Raw genomic sequence first — 22,917 nt, forward strand, 5'->3', positions numbered from 1 at the left:
ACTACCTAAAGTTATTTTTTATTAATGTTTGTACATAATTGAAGCTTCTCGCCGAAGAAATCTAGGAATTTTTTGTAAGTAAGTATATCCAGCTTTTTGCTAAATAGTAAATTTTAAATCTAAAAAACAACGATTTTTTAAATTCTCAAATTTTTAATAAATTTAATTTTTTTTATAGCAAACCCCTTTTGGGAATAAAAACTATAAAACTTATGCGTAATATTTTATATTAGAGCGAAAATTATTACTAGAATTTTCAGAAAAATACTTAAATTTTTGGGTCATTTTTGTCCCTATCGTTCATAGAGGCAAAAAATACAACTAATCAGACTGTGTTGGATTGTCCAAGGTTAGATGTAAGAGTATCTATCACTGATTATGTTTTCCAGTTTCATTTTTATTCTTGATTTTCGGTCCGTAAAAAGTGAATCGTCCTTAAAGGGTTAAATAGTAAAAATTGCCCAAGTTAATAATAAATTAAATTAAATTAAATTAATTGTTAAATTGAATTATTTGTGTGTTTATATGCAGGGGAAATTTTCTTTCTATGCCCGTAAATGTTAGATTGAATTTAATTAAGAACATCAAAGAAAATTCTTGATTTGCCTTTCGGGAGTATAAGTTTATAAGTTCTTAGAATAGTGCAATATTCTACTTACCTTTCGTCTTTCTTTTTTTATTCTCTTTTTCTTTGTGAATAAACCGAATCAAGAATCTTATAAAAATCTTCCAACAAGAAGCAGATGAATAATCTCCAACTCCAAAGACAATATCAAAGGATGAGGAAAAAAAGACTTTGTCCAGGGAAATAATAAAAAGATTTTTGTTCTTAATAAATTTTACACATTTTATTATAAAACGACAAAATTTTTAAATGCGACTGGATCTTTTTCTCATTAAATATATTTCCTCGAAAGTACAGAAAGTTACTTTTTACCTCAGAATGCTCTGTTAGAACTGGTTTTTCTTATTTACGTCATTTCTTCTTGAACATTTTAGGGCTTTCTTTTGTATGATAAGAAGTTATGACGCACAGCTGCTTGTACACTTTGCTCTGAATTGCTGTGCACCTTGTTCTCGAGCATAAATTAATAATTCTTTCTGTACTTTATTCTCTGAATTTTATTTTCACCATTTTTTTTCTCCTTTCAATATAGTAAAATGTATAATAATAATATTTTAATAATTAATGAGTAATCTGACAATTCATTTCTCTATAATTTTCATCTCTTTCAGTTTTTTTTTTGTCTTTAATAACAATTCAAAATTCCTTTGTCTCACTAATTTCTTGTGGTTTTTTCTCTATGATTAATTGATTTCTTTTTTAAAACTTTTGTGACCTTCCTCCATTGAGTGTCCTTTCTCCGAAAGTTTTCTCCTCACACTTTCTCCGTTTTTTTGGTACATTTTTTTTGTTGAAAGAGAATGCAACAATTTGATTTGCTTTTTCATTTTTGAGAAATTTCTTTTTTTTTTTAACCACTAAATTGAGAATGGAAAAAATATAGATTTTTTTGAGGAGAATCGTTAAAATGTTAATAAATTGAAAAAAGAATAAAATTATAGAAAAAAAAAACATTTACAATGAAGATTTTCAGAGACAACAAATTAGGCCTTAAAGATTTTTGCGTTTTGTTGGTTTTTTTTTAGTGTTTCGCGAAATTTGTCGCAATTAACATTTTTAATTCGTTCCGTTTTTTTTTATTCTTCAAATTTTGTGTATATTTTTTTGTCTTCTATTCAATATTTGATACTAAATTTTTTTTTGCATTTTCTTTTACAATAGATTAATATTTCACTTTTTTCCATTTATTTGCTCTCGATTGTTTCGCCTTATTTTTTTATACTTGTTTTGCTTCACTGTTAATTACTTTTAATTTTCTTTTTAAATTTATAATAATAATGATAATTCATAATGATAATGTAGTCATAGGTATGTCATAGGTAAGATTAAAATTAGCGCTAAATATAGATAATTTATATGTAAGATGTAAGTTTGTTTTTTTTTGTATAGTTAATAAGAGATTATAGCAATATAATTTATTTATTTTTCTTTTTTTTCCTTAAATTGTTCCTTTCTCTTCTTCAGATTTTTCTTATCTTTCTCTATTCCCATTTATTTTTCCTCTTGTTCGACAGAGTTTTTTTTCACGTAAGATTGTTTTAGTCAATATATATATATTTTTTTCTATTGATTAATACGCTCTTTCACATGTATTTTTTTTCAAAATATTTTTACTCGCGAAATACACTTTTTGTGTAGGCTTATTCTATTATCATCTTTTTCTTCTTCTCTTTTTTTTAAATATAGGATTAATTTTTATTTCATGACTTTTATTCATTTACCATAATTTTTTTCTTTATTTATAATAATATATAGATATATTTTCACTGGTGTTTTTTTTCTTTTAAAATTAGTTTTTTTTCTCTATTTTGTGTTTTTTTTTATACAATACTTTGACAAATTTAAAATGAATCAATTTATTTTTGTCCTCAACTTTGACCACGTAATCAGTTACTTTCCCTCAATTTTTCTTGTCAATGTTTTCACGATAAATTCTTCTTTTTTTTAGTACGTTATCTTGATACACATATACAGTTAATAATTCTGATAAATAATTGGTCATTTTATCTTGTTTTTTCTCTCATCTATTTTTATTTTCTTCATTCAATTGTCTCGGTGCATTTTTTTCTTTTAAATTTTCTTCTTCATAATATTTTTCTTTAAGCTTATCTATTCTATGAAGTAATATAGAGATTTTTTTTATTCATCTTTTATATTCTTTCTCATCTAACTATTTTTTTTTCTTGAGGAAATACTTTCAGCTGAAATATAGTTATTTTCTTTTTTTTTGTGATGAAGAATACGATGGTAAGAAATATTTCTCTATTTTTTTTTTGCTGATAAAATGATAAAAGTCTCGGAGGCAAACGCTTATCAATGCATTTTGTTCTTCCATATTTATTTACCTGTATTCAGTTTTATTTTTTTTTAATATTCTTTTTCACTTAAACCTCTGTGCTTAAACATCATCTATGATACCTCAAATATACCCACGAAAATCGCTCAATTTCTTCTATTTGATTCTTGTTTTTTATTTTTTTCATTTTCGTCACAAAAAAGATAAATTATTAAAAATTTTTCTTGTAAGAAATATCTTTCTACTTTACTCTCCTTCGGGGCATATCCTGGAAGCTTTTGTGCTGCAATCAGAGCTTTTTGATTGCAACACCAAAAGCTTTCAATGCTATGCTACCTTACGAGGAATTTGTTGCTGTCTTTTGACCTTTTCAATGCTGTAAATACTTTTATTTTTATCTCATCATACTTACCTTTCATTCACTGCGATTTCACTCGAATTATCAATACGGGATTTCTTTTATTCTCGATTCCTATCAATCGTCCTTCAAATATGTTTATATAAATTTAAATATTCTCCATATATATATTCAAATATAAGAACATTGTGCCCTTTTTTTATATATATTTTTCTTCTTCTCATTTTCTTCTAAAATACTTCTTTTATTTTCTTTCTCTCAATATGTTTAGATATGATGATTGCAAATCCAAAAATAAACAATTTTTCTTCTCATTCCCCGATTAATTTTCACTCTCTCTTTTTTTCTTCTTTTGCACATTTTCTTAAGCATTTGATTTATATTTTCACGTGATAGTCACTATTTTTTTTTACCATTTAGCTTGTGTTTTCTATTGTGCGTCATTAAATGACCTTTTCAGTAATCCTCCAGGAAAACCCTTTCCGTACCTCGAATTCTTCCTCTCCCAAAATTGAAAATGCCATTCACGTAATTTTTTTCTTTTGTCATATTTTTAAAAATTCACCATTTAGCATCTCAATCAATCATTTGCTAGGATCATCAATTTTTCCGTAATACAGCAAATACAGCTAAGTTTTACAATTTTTTTTCTCTAGCGCCTACAAGTGATACTCTCTACTACCTTCCATTAACTACAAAAATTTCTTCTACATTTCCTTTTCACTAGAAAAAAAAACACGAATTTGATTTTCTTTAAACTCAAATGGCAGGTCGTTTTTTTTTCTTTCCAAAAAAAACATCACTTGGAGAAATGATTTTTTTGTGACCATTTTGTATAAAAAATCCACACATAGGTATCCCAATCTCAATTTTATCCTTTTTTTTAATCTTTTATTATTTTCCTCGTCGAAAAAATGTTTAGAATTGACTCATTTGGCGGTGTTTTCACATAATGTGATACACAATTTATTTTTCTTACATCTTCTTTTGTCCTAAAATGTAAACCCTCCAAATATTTTTCATTTTGTTTTTCTATTACTTCTAAAAATTACACTTTTGTTATGTCAATATTTATCTTCTACTTATCCAAAGGTAATAGGGATAGTTGATGGTGAAAGTAGTAACCGCAAGAAATAAATAAAAAGTACAGATTTTTGTGGTTTGAAAATTTAAATATTGGCACATTTTGAATTTAGAACATTTGGGCTTTCAAACTAAATATTACCATTAGCGCCATCTAGCGCATTGCAGACGAAGCTTCAATGCTCTACAATTTTCAGATGAACAGCAAAATCAGACTGAATAAATAAGTTACTCAAAAATGAGCATAGGTTTGAAAAACAAATCTTATTTTGCCAACATTGTTTTAATATTAGAGACTTTGTTCTAAAAGCGTGAAAACCCTGCCATCTTGCACAATATAGACGAATCTTGAATGTTCTGGTATCCTCAGATGAATGACTAAATCAAAATGAATAAATTAATTTCTTAAAAATGAGCATAAGTTTGAAAAAAACAAGATTTTTAGCAACGCCACTTCAAATATATGAGGTTTTATATTTAAAAAATAATAGCAATGCCATCTAACGCAATGCAGACAAAGCTTGAATGTTCTCCAATCCTGAGTCGAATATCAAAATCAGAATGACTAAATCAATTTTTAAAAAATGGGCACAAGTGTGAAATAATCTAGATTTCTTCTCCCGATACTTTAATATTTGAGCTTTTGGTCTAAAAAGTGCCAGAAAGGCCATCTAGTGAAATGCAAACGAAGCCTGAATGATCTACAATCTTCGGGACAGTAAAAAATCGGATTAAATAATAAATAAATTTCTTCGAAATCACCATAATTTTGAAAAAAAAAATCTGATGTTACTAACATTAATGTAACATTAGAGCTTTTGTTCTAAACAAAATACCAGCAATGCCATCTAGCGTGATGTTGATAAAGCTTGCATGTTATACGGTCTTCAGAAGACTTACAAAATCAGACTGAATAAATCGATTTCTTTAAAATGATCATATGTTTGAAAAATATTTGAATTTTGTTAATGCTACTTTAATCTTATCGAGTTTTTGGTTTAAAAGAGTACCAGTTGGTGCCAGTAATTCCATCTAGCATCAATGTAAATAAAACTTGTATATCTTATAATCTTCAGACGTATCATAAAGTCAATTTTCTTAACATCTGCATAACCAAATTTCCCAAGTTTTATATCATTCACATTTTAACAATTGGTTATTGAATATTTGCATTTTTGGTCTCAAAAACTGCCAGTAGCGCTACCTAGCAGAATTTTGACAAAACTGGTAGATTCCATAATTTTCAGTTAATTAATTGAATTTGAGTTTGTAACATCTGAATAAACCAATTTATTAAATGAAGGAGCAATTTCTGAGAATTTATCTGTTTATCGCTTATTTCTTGAATGTTTATTCTTGCTTTTTTTTATAAAGCAAGCAGTGCCACCTAGCGCAATTTTGACAAGACTGGTAGATTCCGTAATCTTCAATTAACTAATTAAGATGGGGTTTGTAATCTCCGAATAAACCAATTTATTAAATAAATAATAAAATTTCTGGGTACTAATTATTTTATCGCTTATTTCTTTAATGTTCATTCTTATTTTTTTTTATATAAAGCAAGCATTGCCACCTAGCGCAATTTTGACAAGGCTGTTATTTTCCATAATTGTCAGTTAATTAATTAGATCGTTTTTTTTCCGTGTTTTCTGACCTGTGAATAAGTGGAATAAACCAATTTGTTAAATAAAAAGTGAATTTCTGGGTATTTACCGTTTTATTATTTATTTTTTAAATATCTGTTCTTGTTTTCCTTTGAACAGTTGGCAGCGCCATCTGGTACAATTTTCATTAAGCTTGCATTTCCCGTAATCTAAACACTTCTAACATATAAATGAGTCATTTTCCGTACTGAAAGGAAATGCTTTATATTATTAAGATTTTTAAATATTGCCGCTTGCAGATTTCTACCAGTGACTGTTCTTAAAAAGCGACAGCAGCTCAATCTAGCGGAATTTTTATGAATCTGTCATTCTTTATAATTTTCGAATGATTAATAAATACTCCTTTGAATCTCAGAATAAAATAATAAATTAAATAAAAGGAGAATTTCTAGTTACTATCTGCATTTGTTTTTATTTAAAATGATAGTGGCGCCATCTATTGCAATTTTGAGTATGCTTTTATTACCAATAACCTTTAGATAATTTATAAAATTAGGATTTCCATTCTGCGAATAATTATATGAAAACTAAGAATTCTAGGTGATTAAGATTTTGTCTTAGCCCGTTTGCTTGAACATTTGTAATTTTGTTCTACAAGAATACAGCCAGCGCTTTCTGTCGCAATACAGACAAAATGTGAAACTTAATGCAGCATCATTTTCTCTAGAGTTAGTCCGTCTCGGACATTGGTTTGATTAACAATCTGTCTTCATTTTTATCTGTCTTCAGTGAACCATTTCCAATTTTCTATATTTAATTTTTTTTTAATTTTTTATGATCCTATCATCTCGTCTTGGAAACTCAATGGATCAAGTGTTAGAGCACTCGCTCTATGATGCAAGTGTCTCGAGCAAAGGTGTTCGGATTGCAACCACTGAGCTTCACTGCCCTTGATTCCATGGGGCATGGGACTGATAACATCAAACCGTATAAAAAAATAATAATGCATGCCTAGAAATCTCCTTGCGGAAAGACCTAGTTCCTTTATGGAATATTGTGCCAGCATTATTATTATTTATTGGAAAGATTCCGAATTATATATTTTTTTAATTTTTTTTCTAATAAACAACGGCAATTATTTTAATTAAAACTTTATATTTTCTCTCGCTTAATCAATGTTTTCCACCAACTATCCCTATTTTGTGATTGTTTTAATCATTTGTCGCGTTTAATGGGTACTTTCTGAGGATCATCTTCGTTAAGACAATTTTGATAGAACCCTCATATTTTTCTGCCTAAATCTTCAACACTACTTCAATAACATCAATTTCTAGTGACTCGATAGCAATAAGAATCGATGAAAGTTATTTTTTGCTTTTTTTTGGAGTAAAACAAGGATTTAGCACATGAATAAACAAAATTTGGGGGGAAATGAAACATCCAAGAGACATTGAGGAAAAATTGGGCTTTTCTGAATGCGCGCTTTTCTAATATTAATTCTCGTATTTTTTTGTTTTACCATTTCTTTGTTTTTTTTTCTCTTTTAAATTACAATGATTGTCGGTGTTGATCACAGATTAAAACAAAGATATTTTTTCACCAATGTATAGATACAACGAAAAATTGGTTTATAAAAGTTATGCCAAAGATATGGATAGAGGGCTTCTTTTTTTTTGATAAATATTTTCCTGATATTGATAGGGGTCTTTTTACTTGATTGAGTGAAATAAATTTCAGTTTCTGGGGAAAAATTGCAAATGTTGCAAAAGTGAGGAAAATTGTAAAAGCCTGATATACCAATTCTATAACATCTCCGACTGTTCTTTTTCTAGCAATCTTCTAGTGCTTATTTTTTGGTTTAGTGATAAAACAACTTTAGAGGAAAAACTGTGAGAAGGGGGGCACATTTCGTACTGGAACAGATTGGATGAAATTGGAGCACTCTTGCTCTTCCTTCGAAGGATATTTCTTTTTTTGTGTGTTCGTGATTGTGGCTTCTGGAAAGGTGCCAAGTTTGAAGGAAAAATTGCTTGGGAATAGAACCCAAAAAAAAAGTGCCCAGAATAAACTGTTGCTCATAAAAAGAAATTTGCAATTGATGACGGCAAATAATTTTTCATTTTGCGGGAGGATAAACTTAACAATAATTTGTGTTCTTTACTTTAACAATTATTTACTTTGACTACTTAAACATTTAATATAATTTACTTCTTTTTTTTTCAATATTCCTACCTTACTATTTCACTTTTTTCACTGATTATTTCTTAGTTTTTTTTTAGGTTCATTCTAGGAGCTTAAATAAAATGCTTCTGCGTCGTATTTTTTTTTTAATTTTACTTTCTTCTAAAATCGATAAATCTATACACTTGTTCTTGTCATGCTTCACAAAGTTTTGATACCTAAATTTCACTTTATGCAATACCAAATTTTAGTTTAAACTTCAAAGTTGGTATTTTTGTTGATATAGTTTTCCTTGTAAATGGATATTTTTTTCCTCTTTGTAAAATGATCCACTTTTCTCTTGATGATTGTCAATGAAAGTACTGCAAAGGATTTTTTTTATATTTGCTGCCTCTTGTCCTCTGCTGATTCCTTCACTTCACAATACTTTTTTTTAAATATTGTTTTTTATTTATTTTTTCAATTTTTATTTACTACACCTTAAATTTTCCACTCATCTAGCTAATTTTTTTATTAACTTCTTTAATCACTTTTCTCCGTGTATATATTTTTTTGTAAAATTGAGGATTTTTCGCGATATATCCGTCATTTATCCATTCATTTTAAAGGTTATTTTTTGTTTTTTTTTTAAAGAGATATTATTATTAAATCACCATGTTTTAAAATTTCATCCTTTACACCCTTTTTCATTTTTATTTATTTATTTTTTTGCTATAATTATCCTTTTTTATTAGTTTCAAATATAAGCTCAACGCATCTACATAATATTCCTTTTTCTTCTTCCTCTAAACTTTGTTCATGTCAGCTTAATTTTATCATTTTTTAATAGTTTTATTTAAGTTAAAAGTGTATGTATTAATTTGTGTATTTTACTTCTGTCTAGTGATTTTTCATCTCCACGGGATTCACATTTTCTTTCAGCTCTGTCGGCAATGTCTTATGATATTTTTTTATTAAATTCATATTTATTTCATTTATACTTTTAATCAGTTTTTTTTGTGTTTGTATCTTTCACAAACTTTCATTTTTTTTGCTGAAAGTATCTCTGCAAACTTTCAAAAAAATGTCAGTAAACTAACTGCATTTCTTAAAAACATATTTATATAAAAAAAACTAACAATTTAAACAACTAAACCTTATTTCACTAATCGAAGGTAGTTCGTATTGGAAAATTATATCAATAACATCTTTTTAACTGGATCTCTTGCAATTAAAAATATATATATTTTTTAAATATATTCTTGAAGAAAATACTGTGTTCTTATTTCTTTTTTTATTTCAATAAAAATGTCAATTAAATAACACTCTCTGTCAAACTTAAAACATTTTTTTTTTGTAAATCTTACTGGGCCTTAAAAAACTGCACATAAAAATCTCTTCCTTTGCATCTTTTATTCAGATCTTGCACCATGTTTCTCTTAAATTTAAGAGGATTCTTCGTGTTAGAGAAGAAGACGAAAAAAAACAAAGCAAAATAATATGAAAAGGAAGAGAGTGTGTAAAAAATATTAAGAAAAAAAAACATAAACATAGATTATAGAACAATATAAGACGTAAAAGTAAGAATCTCATTGAATTCATATCCAAAAGAGGGTCTAAATTGCTACTGCAAGTTTGACTGAGCAATTCCGTTTTGTTGTTTGAATTTTTCAATCTTCCTGCAACCATTTGCAGATAATATGCATATCCTTGAGGATTTCTCTTCTCCCATTACTACCTATTTCTTTTTATTTCCCTTTCTTCTACTGCGACCTGATTATTTGTGTACCTTTTTGATGTTATTGCCGCAGCACTAGATCCTTTCTTCCCCCAAATGAATCATTTTTTTTTTGCTTTAAATGTTAGACTTGGAGAAACTAACACGGAGATGATTGGACTCCGACAGTTGATAATTGTGCATTTTGATGAGTGCCAGAACTGCCTCTTCTACAGAACCCAGTTGAAGTAAAGCCATTTTACGGTCTTTCCTGTTTCCCACATTGAAAATTCCCCAATGATTAATGAACAAGCCAAATGATTAATTAAGAAAAAAAATGAACTTACGGGAAAAATTTAAACGCCTTAACATCGAAGCTATTTTTAACGAACGCATCACGAATATCCTCCTCAGCTATTGTAGACCTAAAAAAAAGTAAATAAAGAACATTTAGTACAGTACTGAAAAAGAATTTTATGTCTATAAAGGGCAGGATGTCCTTATCTGAAGATAGAAACCTTATTAGAACAGATAAAGCGAAAAGGATTACCTTTAAATTGTTGCACTTTTGAAATAGGACTTTTTTTCATTTTTTTTAAGAAACTGAGCCTCATTACGTAATTCGGCTTTACGATTGGTTTTCTAAGGGCCTCGACAGACCTGAGGATTAGCCGAGAGACGGCTTAGCGTAATTATATTAGAACTAATGGTTAAAGTGCATGTCCATCATGTTCCACTGAGCCGTCTCTCGGCTTAAGTCGTAAGTGTGTCTAGGGGCATAAGGCTAAGTAATATCGTGGAAATGTCCTAGACACACTTACGATTTAAGCAAAAAGACGGCTTAGAGTAACATTTCTATCAGTTTCTGAAAACTGTTGAGAATTTAGTATAATAATCATTATTTTGAATTACATTAAGCCGTCTCTCAGCTTAAGTTGTAAATGTGTCTAAGGCAAAGCGGTCTTTAGACTAAAAGTTTATCCAAGTTTCCGAAGGTCTCTAAATCTTAAATAACGAGCAATTTCTTTGTTTTTAGAGAACCTAATAGGTCTTTTATTCTTAATAATCCAATCTTAAGTAAAATTTTGCCAAAAATCGTGATTGATAAGAAATTAGAGCAATTAAGCCATATGGTTAAGAATTAGGTCTCAAGCCAGTATAAGGTTCAGTTCCATTTAAAAATTGAAGAAAAAAGCCCTATTTCAAGAATGCCCCAATTCAAAGCCACGCCACTTAAGGATTTTTAAATCTTTCTATTTAAATTTTGGTAAAGGGAAAATAAGGGCTTTTCAGTTTATCTGCAATAATTTTAAATGTTAAATATATAAATTAGACCCATTTTTGTGAAAATTTAAGTTTTTCACTGACCTTAAGTTTTAGATATTTTACTGCTCATTTTTAATTTTTTACTGCCCATTTTGATTTTTTTACTGCTCGTTTACTTTTTGCCTTTAAATTTTATTTTTTCTATTCAAAGTAAAAGGCCTTCAAATCAACCGGTGGAATTATTTAACCAATTTCGGAAAGTTTTCTAATAAATTTCTAAGAAATGGCCGAGTTGAGGAACTGGTCAACTACAGGGCACTTTATTTTAATTGAATTTAATAATTCTATTTGATCCAATACACGACGTAAAGTTGATCAAGAAAGACTTTTGAAAATCATATCAGAAATGTCACAAATATTTTTTAAATAAAAATATTCATCAATTTCTCACCAACTATTTCACTACTTTTCCAAAAACATTCCTAATTCTACCACGGTCTCCCATACTCATCTTAATCATATTATAATATTCTAAAATGTGTTTTTCTTAAGGAGTTACATGGGTCTCTTAGGTAAAAAAAAATCATTTTTTTTTTATTTTACAGTATAACATTTGAAAAATATTTTCTGAAAATTTCAAATCAATCGCAGTAAAACTCTCTGAGGTAGAGCAGTTTCAGTTATGCACTCTTATGTAAAGTTTCAGTTTCAGTTATGAACTTATGTAAAATTTTAAACGCGTTTCTGTCAAAACACCGTTTTACCATTCGGTAGTCAAGATTACTCAGAGTCTACTGAACCGATCTTTCTGAAATTTTGCATACTTGTTTTAAGAAGTATTATCTAGTGTTTGAACGAAGGATTTGCACTTCCTTTAACCAGAACCATTTTTACAATGCAAAATGTGTTGAAAAATATGACAAAATTGATACTATTTTACAAAAACTTTTGCCAAAAATCCTTCGTTCATCCACGGGTCCAACTAATCCTCTAACAGAGTATATTCGTTTTTTTGATTTCAGATGCACCTACTGGGAGAAATCCTGCCTACCGCAAGGTCTGTTTTTTGAGAAATGGTTCCGAAAATCAGCTACCAACCAACGGTCGATTTTTCAAAATTTTTCATTTTTTTTTTAAATTTTGTTCTAAAGTTACTCTTTCATATCCAAAAAATTGAAAATTCTAAAATTTTTCTGACACAATAAATTATTATCAGAAAAAAGGCCTATTTCTTGACCTGAGAGACCCACGTAACCCCTTAAGCAATTTTTTATTTCAAAATGGATGTTTTTATTAAACTTATGAATCAATTTAATTAATCAGCAGTAAACCGCGGAATGAATCCAAAAACCTTACGAAAAGATAATACACGAAGAACTTTTCCTTTTAATATCGAGCATTCCCCAAAGGTGAGACAACAAAAAGACTTTGCCATCAAAGGCTATTCTAATAACGTGTTTCAGACCTGTGTCTATTATATTTTGGTTATTATTTTTAATTAGGATAAAGTAAATATCATTTATTTGAAGTTAGAAAAAAAAATAATTAAAGAAAACTTAATTTAGGAATATCCTGCATAACCTTCGTAATGAGAGCTTCAGCAGAAAATTCAAAAAAATTTAGTTCAATATTGAATTATGTTTGCAGTTAGATGCTTGTTTGGACTTAAAATATCTTGATTATTGTCTAAAATCGTATTGTTTTTAAAATAAACTTTTCAAATTGTGAAACAAATATTTATGGTTACAATTTTCAAAACAGTCTGCAAGGTCTGATCTTTAACTTTTTATTATTAAGGATCTTTAACTTATTAATGCATTAAAACGCGGTAAAATAATAAGCACCTTTAATTCATACTTTAAACCGCTATATCGATTAAAATTAGCTCAGAATTGGGTTAAATATTTCATTTCCAAACTGTCTTATCCTTAAAGTTACATAAATAGATTAAGATCGTTTAAAAACTTTAGTTTTTAAATTAAACCTTTCAATCCTGAGGTAAATCATTAAGCTACAAATCATCCATTCGGACTTTCAAGATTGATATGGGGAAGTGAAGCACCTTTGAAAGTGGCGCACCTTTGAAATTGGGATTTTTTACCTATTTTTAAATAAAATTGAGCCTTATCGTGATTTAATTTAGCTGTCCAAACAGATCGAGAAGCTAAATTATATCACGATAAGGCTCAATTTTATTTAAAAATAGGTGAAAAACACCAATTTCAAAGGTGCCCTACTTTCAAAGGTACCCCACTTCCCCCTACGTATCTTCCGATGAATAATCTTTAACAAAAAGCGTTAAATTTGTTCAACCGTATTTGAGACACAATTTAAGGAATTTCTAAATAACATTGATCGAACGAAAATATAAATATAAAAGTTACTTTAAATTATAGTTAATTTTAAAGTTCTAAATAAAAAAAATTCAAATTTGTTCGCTTTTCGTTCTTATGTAAGCTTGATCCTATTCTGAAGGAAAGTTTTGAAATTTTTAAGTATTGATATACGATTATGCAGGGCATCATTAAAATATTAAGAATAAAGATACTTTTAAAGAAAATAAAATATTTTACTTAATTTAGTTGCATTTTAAAAATATTCAGAATGTATATTTTATTTTCTTTAAAATAGATATTTTACTGTATTGCATATTTTTTCCTAATTTGCTTAGTATTTTCATTATTTCGCCGAATAATTTAATAATTAACAATTATTCATATAGGTGGAACCTGTTACAGTGATATATTGATATCAATTTCCTTAAACTTATATCCTAATGAAATGCTATTTTTTTCGAAAACGATATTGTTCTTGAAATCATAAAATATTCGAGTTTAAAAATAATTTAATTTTGAATTTTTATCGAGATTTTTCCAGCTTGGAAGGTGGTTGAAACTCAAAGAACTTTTATATCATCCTGTTGTAGAATTTCAATAACAATTCTATTTTGCAATTGGATATTATTTTTGGAAAAATAGGTATATCTTCAAATTTATTTTCATTTTGCTAAATTGATCTACTGTGAAAGAAAATCCCAATTGTTTGTTCAAGGTAGAACGCACTGTAAACAAAATCCTAAAGGTAAAATTATCTCTAAAGGTGGTTTATATATATTTTTTTTGATAAGGCACCATCTCCCAAGTGAAAGAAATCTTTCTCAAGTTTGCGACCCGCAACAAGTTAATAAGACAAATAATTCCAAAATGAAACTTTTTGATGTTTTGCGTGAAGATACTTTTTCTTTTCTTCAACAAGAAATAGGGAGTGGGAGAGTGAAAATTCTTGTAACTTTATCGCCATGAAGCAGATTCGATTTCTCCGTGAATGATTCCTTTTTCGTGCCCATGATTGACAAGAAAATAAACATCTGAATCGGAAGTTATGACTTCAATCGCAATTTTCATCGTTAACTTTTGTGTACGCATATGAAAATCTTAAAAGGAAGGGAATGTTTCTAGGATTTTTCCTCCTTGTAGATAAATTTGATATATTTCTCATTCTCCGGTTTCAGTGCCTTATCTTTAGAATTTTCAATGGTTTTTGCATGAAGTGTCCGAAGGATTGAGTGTGCAAAAATTACGTAAATCATCCTTCTTGCATCCCTTTTCTGGAAAGGGTAAAAACAGTATATAGGAAGAATGGGGATAAAAGGTCTTGTGTGTACCTTTGTGGGATTTATTCCAAGAGAAATTAGAATAGTCATCAGATGACTGTTACAATCGGATTAAGTGTTATGAGATGTTAGTAGGGGCTTGGATGATGCTCTCAAGAGCATTTCAAACCACATGATAATCTTCAAAAAGTAGAGTCAAAAGCTTTTTCGAGGGTAGCTGATTCACTCCTTTGTATGAAAATAAAAATTTAAATCTTCACCCCCATTCACCATTCATTCACCTCAACACCTCACCCTTCCCTCTCGTACATCCCACCCCTTAATGCGTGAGTGCCGGAAAACATATTCCAGTAAAAGAATAAAAAAAGAGATTGTGAATAAGGGTTGGAAAACATCGACATCATTTATCCTCAATCTTTGAGTGTTTCTCTTGAGGATTTTGCATAGGAGAAAATGGGGCTATTTTGACTACAAAGCTCAAATTAAGAGTTCAATATTTCTTAAAATAAACAAAAGTTAAGTGAATAATCAATTATCAAATTTTCAAGAGTAGAATATTAAGTTTCCAATACCTAATCACAAAGTTACAAATAAAGGTTGTAGCTGGTATAAATATATAAGTTTGTCAAAAAGTTTGTTGTTTTAAAGGTAAATTATTTACTTTACAAACCTCGAAGGTTCAGATAAATAGCTTAACAGTGAAGTTTGTAATTTGGCGCCATTACAAACTAGGTTTGTTTAACTGCAAACTTTGGAGGTAAAGATTTGTAACGTATTGAAAGTACACACGTTTTGCTTTTTAACAAACAATTTTGTTAATTTTAGTTCATTAGCTTACTACAAATTTTTACAATATTTGTGATCATTTATAGCGTTATTTACCTGAAACATTGGTTCAAGAGTAAGAGGATTGTAATAAGATCAGCTATTGTTTTACGATGTACGTTTTCCCGGACAACAAATTAAATACTAATTAAGTCCTTAATGAGTACTTAACCTTATGCCGAAAATAGACACAGGCTGATCCTGGAGTAGAGTTGGTAAATTTCAAGAAATTTCATGAATTTCCGCCTAAAGTACATGGCGACAGCTGTGAAATTTCTGAAATTTTACTATCTCTATCCTGGAGAATACTCAGCTCAAAAAATTTGGCGGTAAAGGATCAGCCTAAACTATCATACAGTGAGGATTTAGGATAAAGGATTAGCGTTTTTAGCGTAAATTTCTATAAAATGTGCACACTTTGATTGATGAAAGACTTCTTAAGTGCACTATCAACGAATTTTTCGTACAGAAAAGCGCACTCTGACATTCCCATTACTCCAATCTCAATGCATTTTAAGATTTTGCAACATTGCGTAGGGTGGAATCACCACTTCTCGCCAGTGCCCCACTTTTCGCCACTTAAATTGAAATCGCAATTTTTCCATTATTTGTAAAATAAATTAACGGTAAAATTATTTGTGTCTCTACTGCTGTTACTTATTGAGTCGAAAAACACTAATTTTTCGTTTTAAATTTAATTGTTTGAGCACTTTATAGGGAAATACTTTAGGCAAGTTCATCGCATCAAATGTTTCTTACCAAATATAGTAAGTATCATGATACTTTTATCGAACAAAATTTACGATTTTGAATAAATAATTTGTCTATTGAACAATTGAGACTTTCGGCGAATACATAAAATTTGTATTTAGTTAGTTATTGTTTCCTTTTATATTATTTTTATGTAAAAATGAGCCATGGCGGAAAGTGGTAATATTCTAAAATTGATTCACCACCTGTCGCCATAGCTTTTCAATAAGCGACGCTAACTTCACTTCATAGATTCTCAGTTGTCAAATCTGCTTTGTTTACTTTCTGAAACAGTCTAATAATTTGATTTCCCAAATAAAAGCGAAGAAAATTCATTTAAAGTTAATAAATAAATAAATACTATATCTTTATTATTCTTCTATTCTTCTGATTTAAAATAAGATCAGCACAAAAAAAAACTTTATTTCCAAAACCAAATTAAAGAAATAAAGAAAAAGATCAAAAATTGTATTAAATAATTAATTTTTTTCGCAAAGTTTCTGGACTAGCTAATAATACTTACTATTAGCTTCATTTATGTCTTATTTTAAGATTTAAACGTTCCCTACAAAAATCCATTTAGGACGCGTGTGGATGATCATCTGATCAAACAATCGATCATTAAAAAATAAAAATTAAATCATAACTTTTACGGAAAAATCAAGTTTTAGGACTTTTTTGCAAAATAACTCAACATCTTAAGGCCTAAAAATAATTTGATTCACCTCTTTTGGTCTGAACAAAGAAAAATAGCCCCACTATCCCCTAAGAATACTCTGCGGCACTTCATCACGAAAGTGATAGTGAGTAATTCAATGGAGAGTACATAAATATTTCATTGGCTGCAATAAATAAGTGATGCACACATTTTTACTGCAATGTATGGATAAAGTTTTGTAGATTTCTTACGCGAAAAGGAAGCGACAGAGAAATGGCGAAAATTTACAAAATTTACAAGAGGAAATTAAAGCCAAGAACTATTTTAAAGTTTCTGAAGGAATATCATTAAATTTAAATTATCTTGTAAATTCAAAATGCAAATTCGCATTCCGGAAATTGTAATCTGAGTTTTTGCACTATGAGTGCTAATATTATTTGGGTTATGTAAAACCAACATTCTTACTTTAATAATGGTTTTCTTACATAAAAAGAAATATTTTTGGTTATTAATTTTAGTATTTTAGCTATCTGAAATTCATTATATTCCAGGACTTAAGGGTCTCTACACTGAGAAAAAAAAGAGGGTACGATTAACATTTTTTCCTTAGAAATTTAACACTTTTTAGGTGTAAAAATATATCAAAATTTTTTTTATGTTAATTTTACACCTCTTTAAGGGTAAAATTAACATGAAAAAGGGTAACTTTAACCCCTAATACACCTAAAAAAGGGTAATATTTACACCGATTTCGGATCAATACTGCAGGGTAGAATAAACATTTCCGGAATGTTATTTTAAATTTTTCGGATTTCTCTTTTAGTGTATGACAAGGCTAAATCTGAAATTTAATCTTGAACTTTAATAATAATAGCGTATTGATTAAGTAAGTTGTACTGTACTTCTAAACTAAATTCGACCTTAAAGAAAATTAGGTCACACTCACTTCTAGAGTTGTAATGTTAAACGTTAATTGAAAAGAATATTAAAGGAAATAAACTCGTCAGTTAAATCAGCATTTGTCGTAACTTCCTTTTGACAACTTTTCAGGAGACGAAATTTTCAGTTCAGAATTATTTTTCTTAAAAATGAGCCCCGAATGCGATACTTTTGAGTCAAAATAATAAAAGTGGCACTAATAAACTGTAAGTTAACTCGAGAATATCTTTAAAAAATGATTTCAAAGCTGAGATATTGAGATATATGTTCAATGAAACACAATAAGATTTTATCGTAACTTCCATCGTTTATAAAGCCGTAACTTCTAATGTATGGATATCTTGGAAGTTACGACAATTTTCAAAAACACATTATATCAATTTTAATTACTCTAGTGATAATGAGTGCCTTTATTTCACTAAATTAGTCAATTAAACTGTGGTCATTGTCACTAAAAAGCTTTTATTTCATAAATTTTATTTAATAAATTTTGTGCGCCGCATCGCTTGTTTTGTTTTGAAATAATGACAGATGGGCAGGGATTTTTCCTCACTTTTTTCTCACAAATATCGAATTAAAATGATTTAATGTTGCATTATTCGCACTGTCTTTGGATATATGGAAGAGTTTGTGAACGTTTTAATGAGAAATATTAAATTTTTGTTGCAAATTACAAGCCACGCAAGCGAGCTAAAAAAGTTACGGCAAATGCTGATTAGAGCAAATTTTGTATGAAAATTTGTCGTAACTTCCCCAAAAATGGAAGTTACGACAAATTCTGATAAATTTTTACTAATTGAGGGCACTTACGATAATTTTTGTTTAAAATAATTTTTAATGGGCCTATAAATGTTTCTTTTTCTCAAGTGAGTTTAATAAACAAAATTACGCCGATTCTAAATATGTATATAACCCAAAATCGCAAAAATGAAGTTACGACAAATGCTGATTTAACTGACGAACTACTAATAAAGATCCAACATGTCGCATCTAACTTTAAAAAAAAACTTAATATCACTATAAAAAACTGAAAACAATTTTATTCAAAACAATCTTTAAATTAATTTTATAAAAAAATAAATATTTTGAAATTTTCTTTAAGATCATTTGGATCGGCAAAGCGGGCTAAGCACTCCGTGTTCATTTGTAATTGCCCCTAAATCTAAATTATTCTACTTAACCGATTTTTTTATTATCCAAGGTTACAGAGACCTTATGGAATGTATTTCGCAATCAATTTGAACAATTATGGACTTATTTATAGATTTTAGGTCTTGTAATCTCGGATTGATCTCAACTAATTATGAATCTATTTTAAACCAATAATTAATTGCTTTTATCCAATTTCAATCAGTTTAAGTGGATCGGTTTAATGTAGTAAGTAGATTTTATTCATGAATAAACTTACGAAAAAAAAAACAACTTTTCGGAAACTTCCAGCTTGTCTTTACGATTATTTTTCATTTTAAGAACCGCTAAATTATTTTTTAATTAAAACAATTAGGGCAGAACCACATTGACAATAAAATGCTCGCCGTAGCCTCACCGTATTTCGTTAATTTACGCATTTTCATTGCAATTCTTACGCAAATTTTCCATTACCATATTACCTTATCTCATACTCGGTGGCGCTATGTGAAAATACTATAAGAAAATTGAAGAAATAAAACGAAAATTTAATAAACGGTGAGCAAAAAAAACTTTAAGAGAAATTAATCATATTTACATTTTTTTTCTCATCGTTTATCGCACTTTCGTTTTATTTCTCTTAAATTTTTTTTAATAGTATTTTCACCTAGTGCCACCGAGTATGAGATAAGGTAATACGGTAATGGAAAATTTGCGTAAGAATTGCAATGAAAATGCGTAAATTAACGAAATACGGTGAGCATTTTACGATCAATGTGATTCTGCCCTTAAAGTAAAATCGATTTTTGCTCGGATCATCAAAATTGTGACTGCGTTTTTGTAAAAGATACTTATTATCTGTAATTAATACATCTCCAGACATTCAAGAACATTCTGGACAAAATTAAAATTTGAAATAATAAGTTCAAAAAAATATCAAGATGTAAGTATCAACACTTTATAAACAAATAATACACAAAGGTATTTATCAATCGAAAATGCGTTTAAAGTGAAACATAAAAGGCATTTTATTGTGCGTAAATTTTAGATTTTAATCTCTGCCGCCGTTTTAACGTACATAACCTCCAGGACAATCTTACAGATTTTAAAAAGCACAAACTAAAATTTTGATATTAGAAGATGGATATCAAATTTCTTATAATCAAAACTGTCTTAACCCTTTAAGGACGATAGGAACACCGGTGTCCCATAAAGAAAATAATATTTCTTGACTACCTTAAATTATTTTTTCCTTATGTTTGTACGTTTTTGCAAAGTAGAAGGTTGAAGGAATCTAGGATATTTTTTGCACATCTCCAGCTATTTGCTATATAGTAAATTTTTAAGCTAAAAAATGGCTTTAAATTCTCATAATGAAAATTAATTTTAATTATTTTTTATACTTCCAATTTTTTTAAGCATGACCGTTTTGCAAAAAGAAACTACAATACTCATACATAATATTTTTCATTACAGTGAAAATTATTATTCATTGGTATTGTCAGAAAAATCACTTAAAATTTTACACTATTTTTGTCCCTATCGCTCCTAGGCGAAAAAAATACACCGAATCAGACTCTGTTAGGTTTTCCAAGGTTAGATGTAAGACCTTTTACCGATTTTGCTTATCCGTTTCATTTCTATTGCTGATTTTCGGTCCGCAAAAACTGTCTCGTCGTTAAAGGGTTAAAGTAATCGCTTATTTTGGTTGCCACAGTTTTTGGTATAGGGAGTAGTAAGTTTTACCACTTTTTTTCAGTGTAAGTTTCAACTTAATTCAATATTGTTTATTTATATAGAAATTAAACTTACGGAATGTTACTCAAATGCAGTGTCGCCGATGGCGGATAAATGTTCTGGTAGTTTTTGCTGCCTGGTTTCTTGAAACGATGCAGAGGATTCTGAGAGTAGTCACGCGTTAATCCAGCATCTGGTTGACCCTCTTTTGGCAATTGAACAGCTTGATGCTTACTGGCCATCACCCGAATCGATTTGCCCCACAATCGTAATTTATCCAAGTGGTTCATTGCTGCAAGAAAAGTCCAAGACAAAAAAAATAAGACTCTCACAATCTCTGCAATTAAGTCAATTGTAAGATTAGAAATCGTTCTGGGAAGATAGAAAAGCATTTTTTTTAAGAGTTTTCATCGTTTGGTAGTTCTTGTTCCTCCACAGGGACTTGTGCATTGGAGCATTGGAGCATTGGAGCAATCTCTAACTAAAGGGGGGACAAAATGGATGGTATAGGGAGTTCCATAAAAAAAGTAGAAGGAAATGTGAGTGTTATTCTTCCTCTACAATAAGCTCTCAAGCCAGATAACAAATGGATTCTATTGATTTTATCGCTGTTCGACGTGTGTTGTAACATATGCAGACACACACATTCCACTCCAATGCATATCTGAGACTTGTTTGAGTGCCATCACTGAACCATACCCATGTTCCCTGGTAAAAGAAGATACACAGAGGATGGTGAAATGCTGAGGGTGGTTACTGGTGAACATTCTCAGGAGGATATTTGATTGGATATAAGTTGAGAGTGTCATATTCTCTTTGGGAACTTTTCAACTATCCACCCTATGTCCATTTTATACGAGAACAACTTCTCCATCTACGGTTCATTTTAGAAAATCACTCCATCCAAGAGAAAGCTCACACCAGCGATTTGGTGCAAAGTACCAAGTGACTTTTACCCCCTATAACCTCATCCCCCCCGGCAAGAAGTGGACAAGAGATTGACCTACAAACGAGTAAGTTAGAATCTTTGCTAATATTTGAGAACTACCAGAATTCACCTCTGGATTATTGAGACAAATCTCCATATTGGACGATTAGTCTAAAGTGGGCTTCCCAGGGCGATTTAGGTGAGTTCAGACGGTTCTCCAAATGTCACAGGAAGTGTGATTGTATAAGCTAATCGTTCTCTATTTTCAAGAGAATACCAATATTAGAATCCAAATATACATAAATAATCCCATTGAAATTGCAAATGAGTATTCAATATGGAAATATTCATTTGACCAAAGTGATTACCATAATAACTCTCATGAGCTAACAAAATCGAATAAATTTTGTACTAAAATTGCAAATTCATATTTAATTTGAATAATTTGTATAGGAGTAAAGCTTCTGCAGAGTCATTAGCTTTTAATCGTAACTCAGTTATCTAATTGAAGGACAGTCATGGGCTGTAGTCAAATTCTGACGATTCCTGTATAATATCATGCTGGACTGCCTTCTTCTATCATAATTTTAGATGTTAATAAAAAAGGCTTGAAAGATGAAATACATTGATTGTCAAAAATTAAAAAAATATCAGCCGAGACAGATTGGCATCATCGAGGCCGAGTCGGACATCTAGGTTAGATGCCCATGCCATCCGATCCTCCGCTACTTCATGAAGGTGATATATTCGGAATATTTTCGAAAATTATTTAAACTTGTTAAAATAAGCTATTAGTCAAATATTGTGAACGGGTAAATTAAAAAAAAATATAAATATTAAACAAAATTTTTGTAGATTAAAGACCAGCTTTTTTAATTTAATGTTTTTTGCTATGAAATATTTACGTCTTCATATTTTTCGAAAAAATACAGAAAGTCTGTCAGTAGTTCTATTTTAGCCATGACCCATTTGGGTAAATCATAAAACACGTCAGGGAGATTTTATCTTGGAAACAAACATCTAGGATAGATTTTCGAAGACTCACTAACGGATAGCTCACAGGGATGTCTTTTGAAATACCTCACTTAAAGTCACATGAATACTAAAAACATATCAGGGTTCTGAATAACTTAGCTAATGAACAAATTTCTAAATTTAAATTTTGTTTCAATGGAAAATCGTGATGGAAATGATTTCTTCATATTTAGAAAAAGAGTTTAACCTTAAAAC

General features: G+C 29.3%; 1 protein-coding gene across 33 annotated transcripts in view; it reads right to left on the minus strand.

Annotated features, from left to right (window-relative positions):
• Positions 1-820: 820 nt before the first annotated feature.
• LOC129798300 (polypyrimidine tract-binding protein 2) overlaps positions 821-22,917 on the minus strand; it is a 712,220-nt gene continuing 690,123 nt past the window's right edge. For all 33 annotated transcript variants that reach the window (XM_055841377.1, XM_055841390.1, XM_055841387.1 and 30 more), the window contains 3 exons: positions 20,835-21,051; positions 10,191-10,268; positions 821-10,114 (listed from right to left, as the gene is read on the minus strand). In XM_055841377.1, the coding sequence (XP_055697352.1) occupies positions 9,982-10,114; positions 10,191-10,268; positions 20,835-21,051 (428 nt within the window). In that variant the 3' untranslated portion in view covers positions 821-9,981. The remainder of the gene's footprint in view (positions 10,115-10,190; positions 10,269-20,834; positions 21,052-22,917) is intronic.

Source organism: Phlebotomus papatasi, chromosome 1, assembly GCF_024763615.1.
Source record: "Phlebotomus papatasi isolate M1 chromosome 1, Ppap_2.1, whole genome shotgun sequence".
NCBI lineage: Eukaryota > Metazoa > Arthropoda > Insecta > Diptera > Psychodidae > Phlebotomus > Phlebotomus papatasi.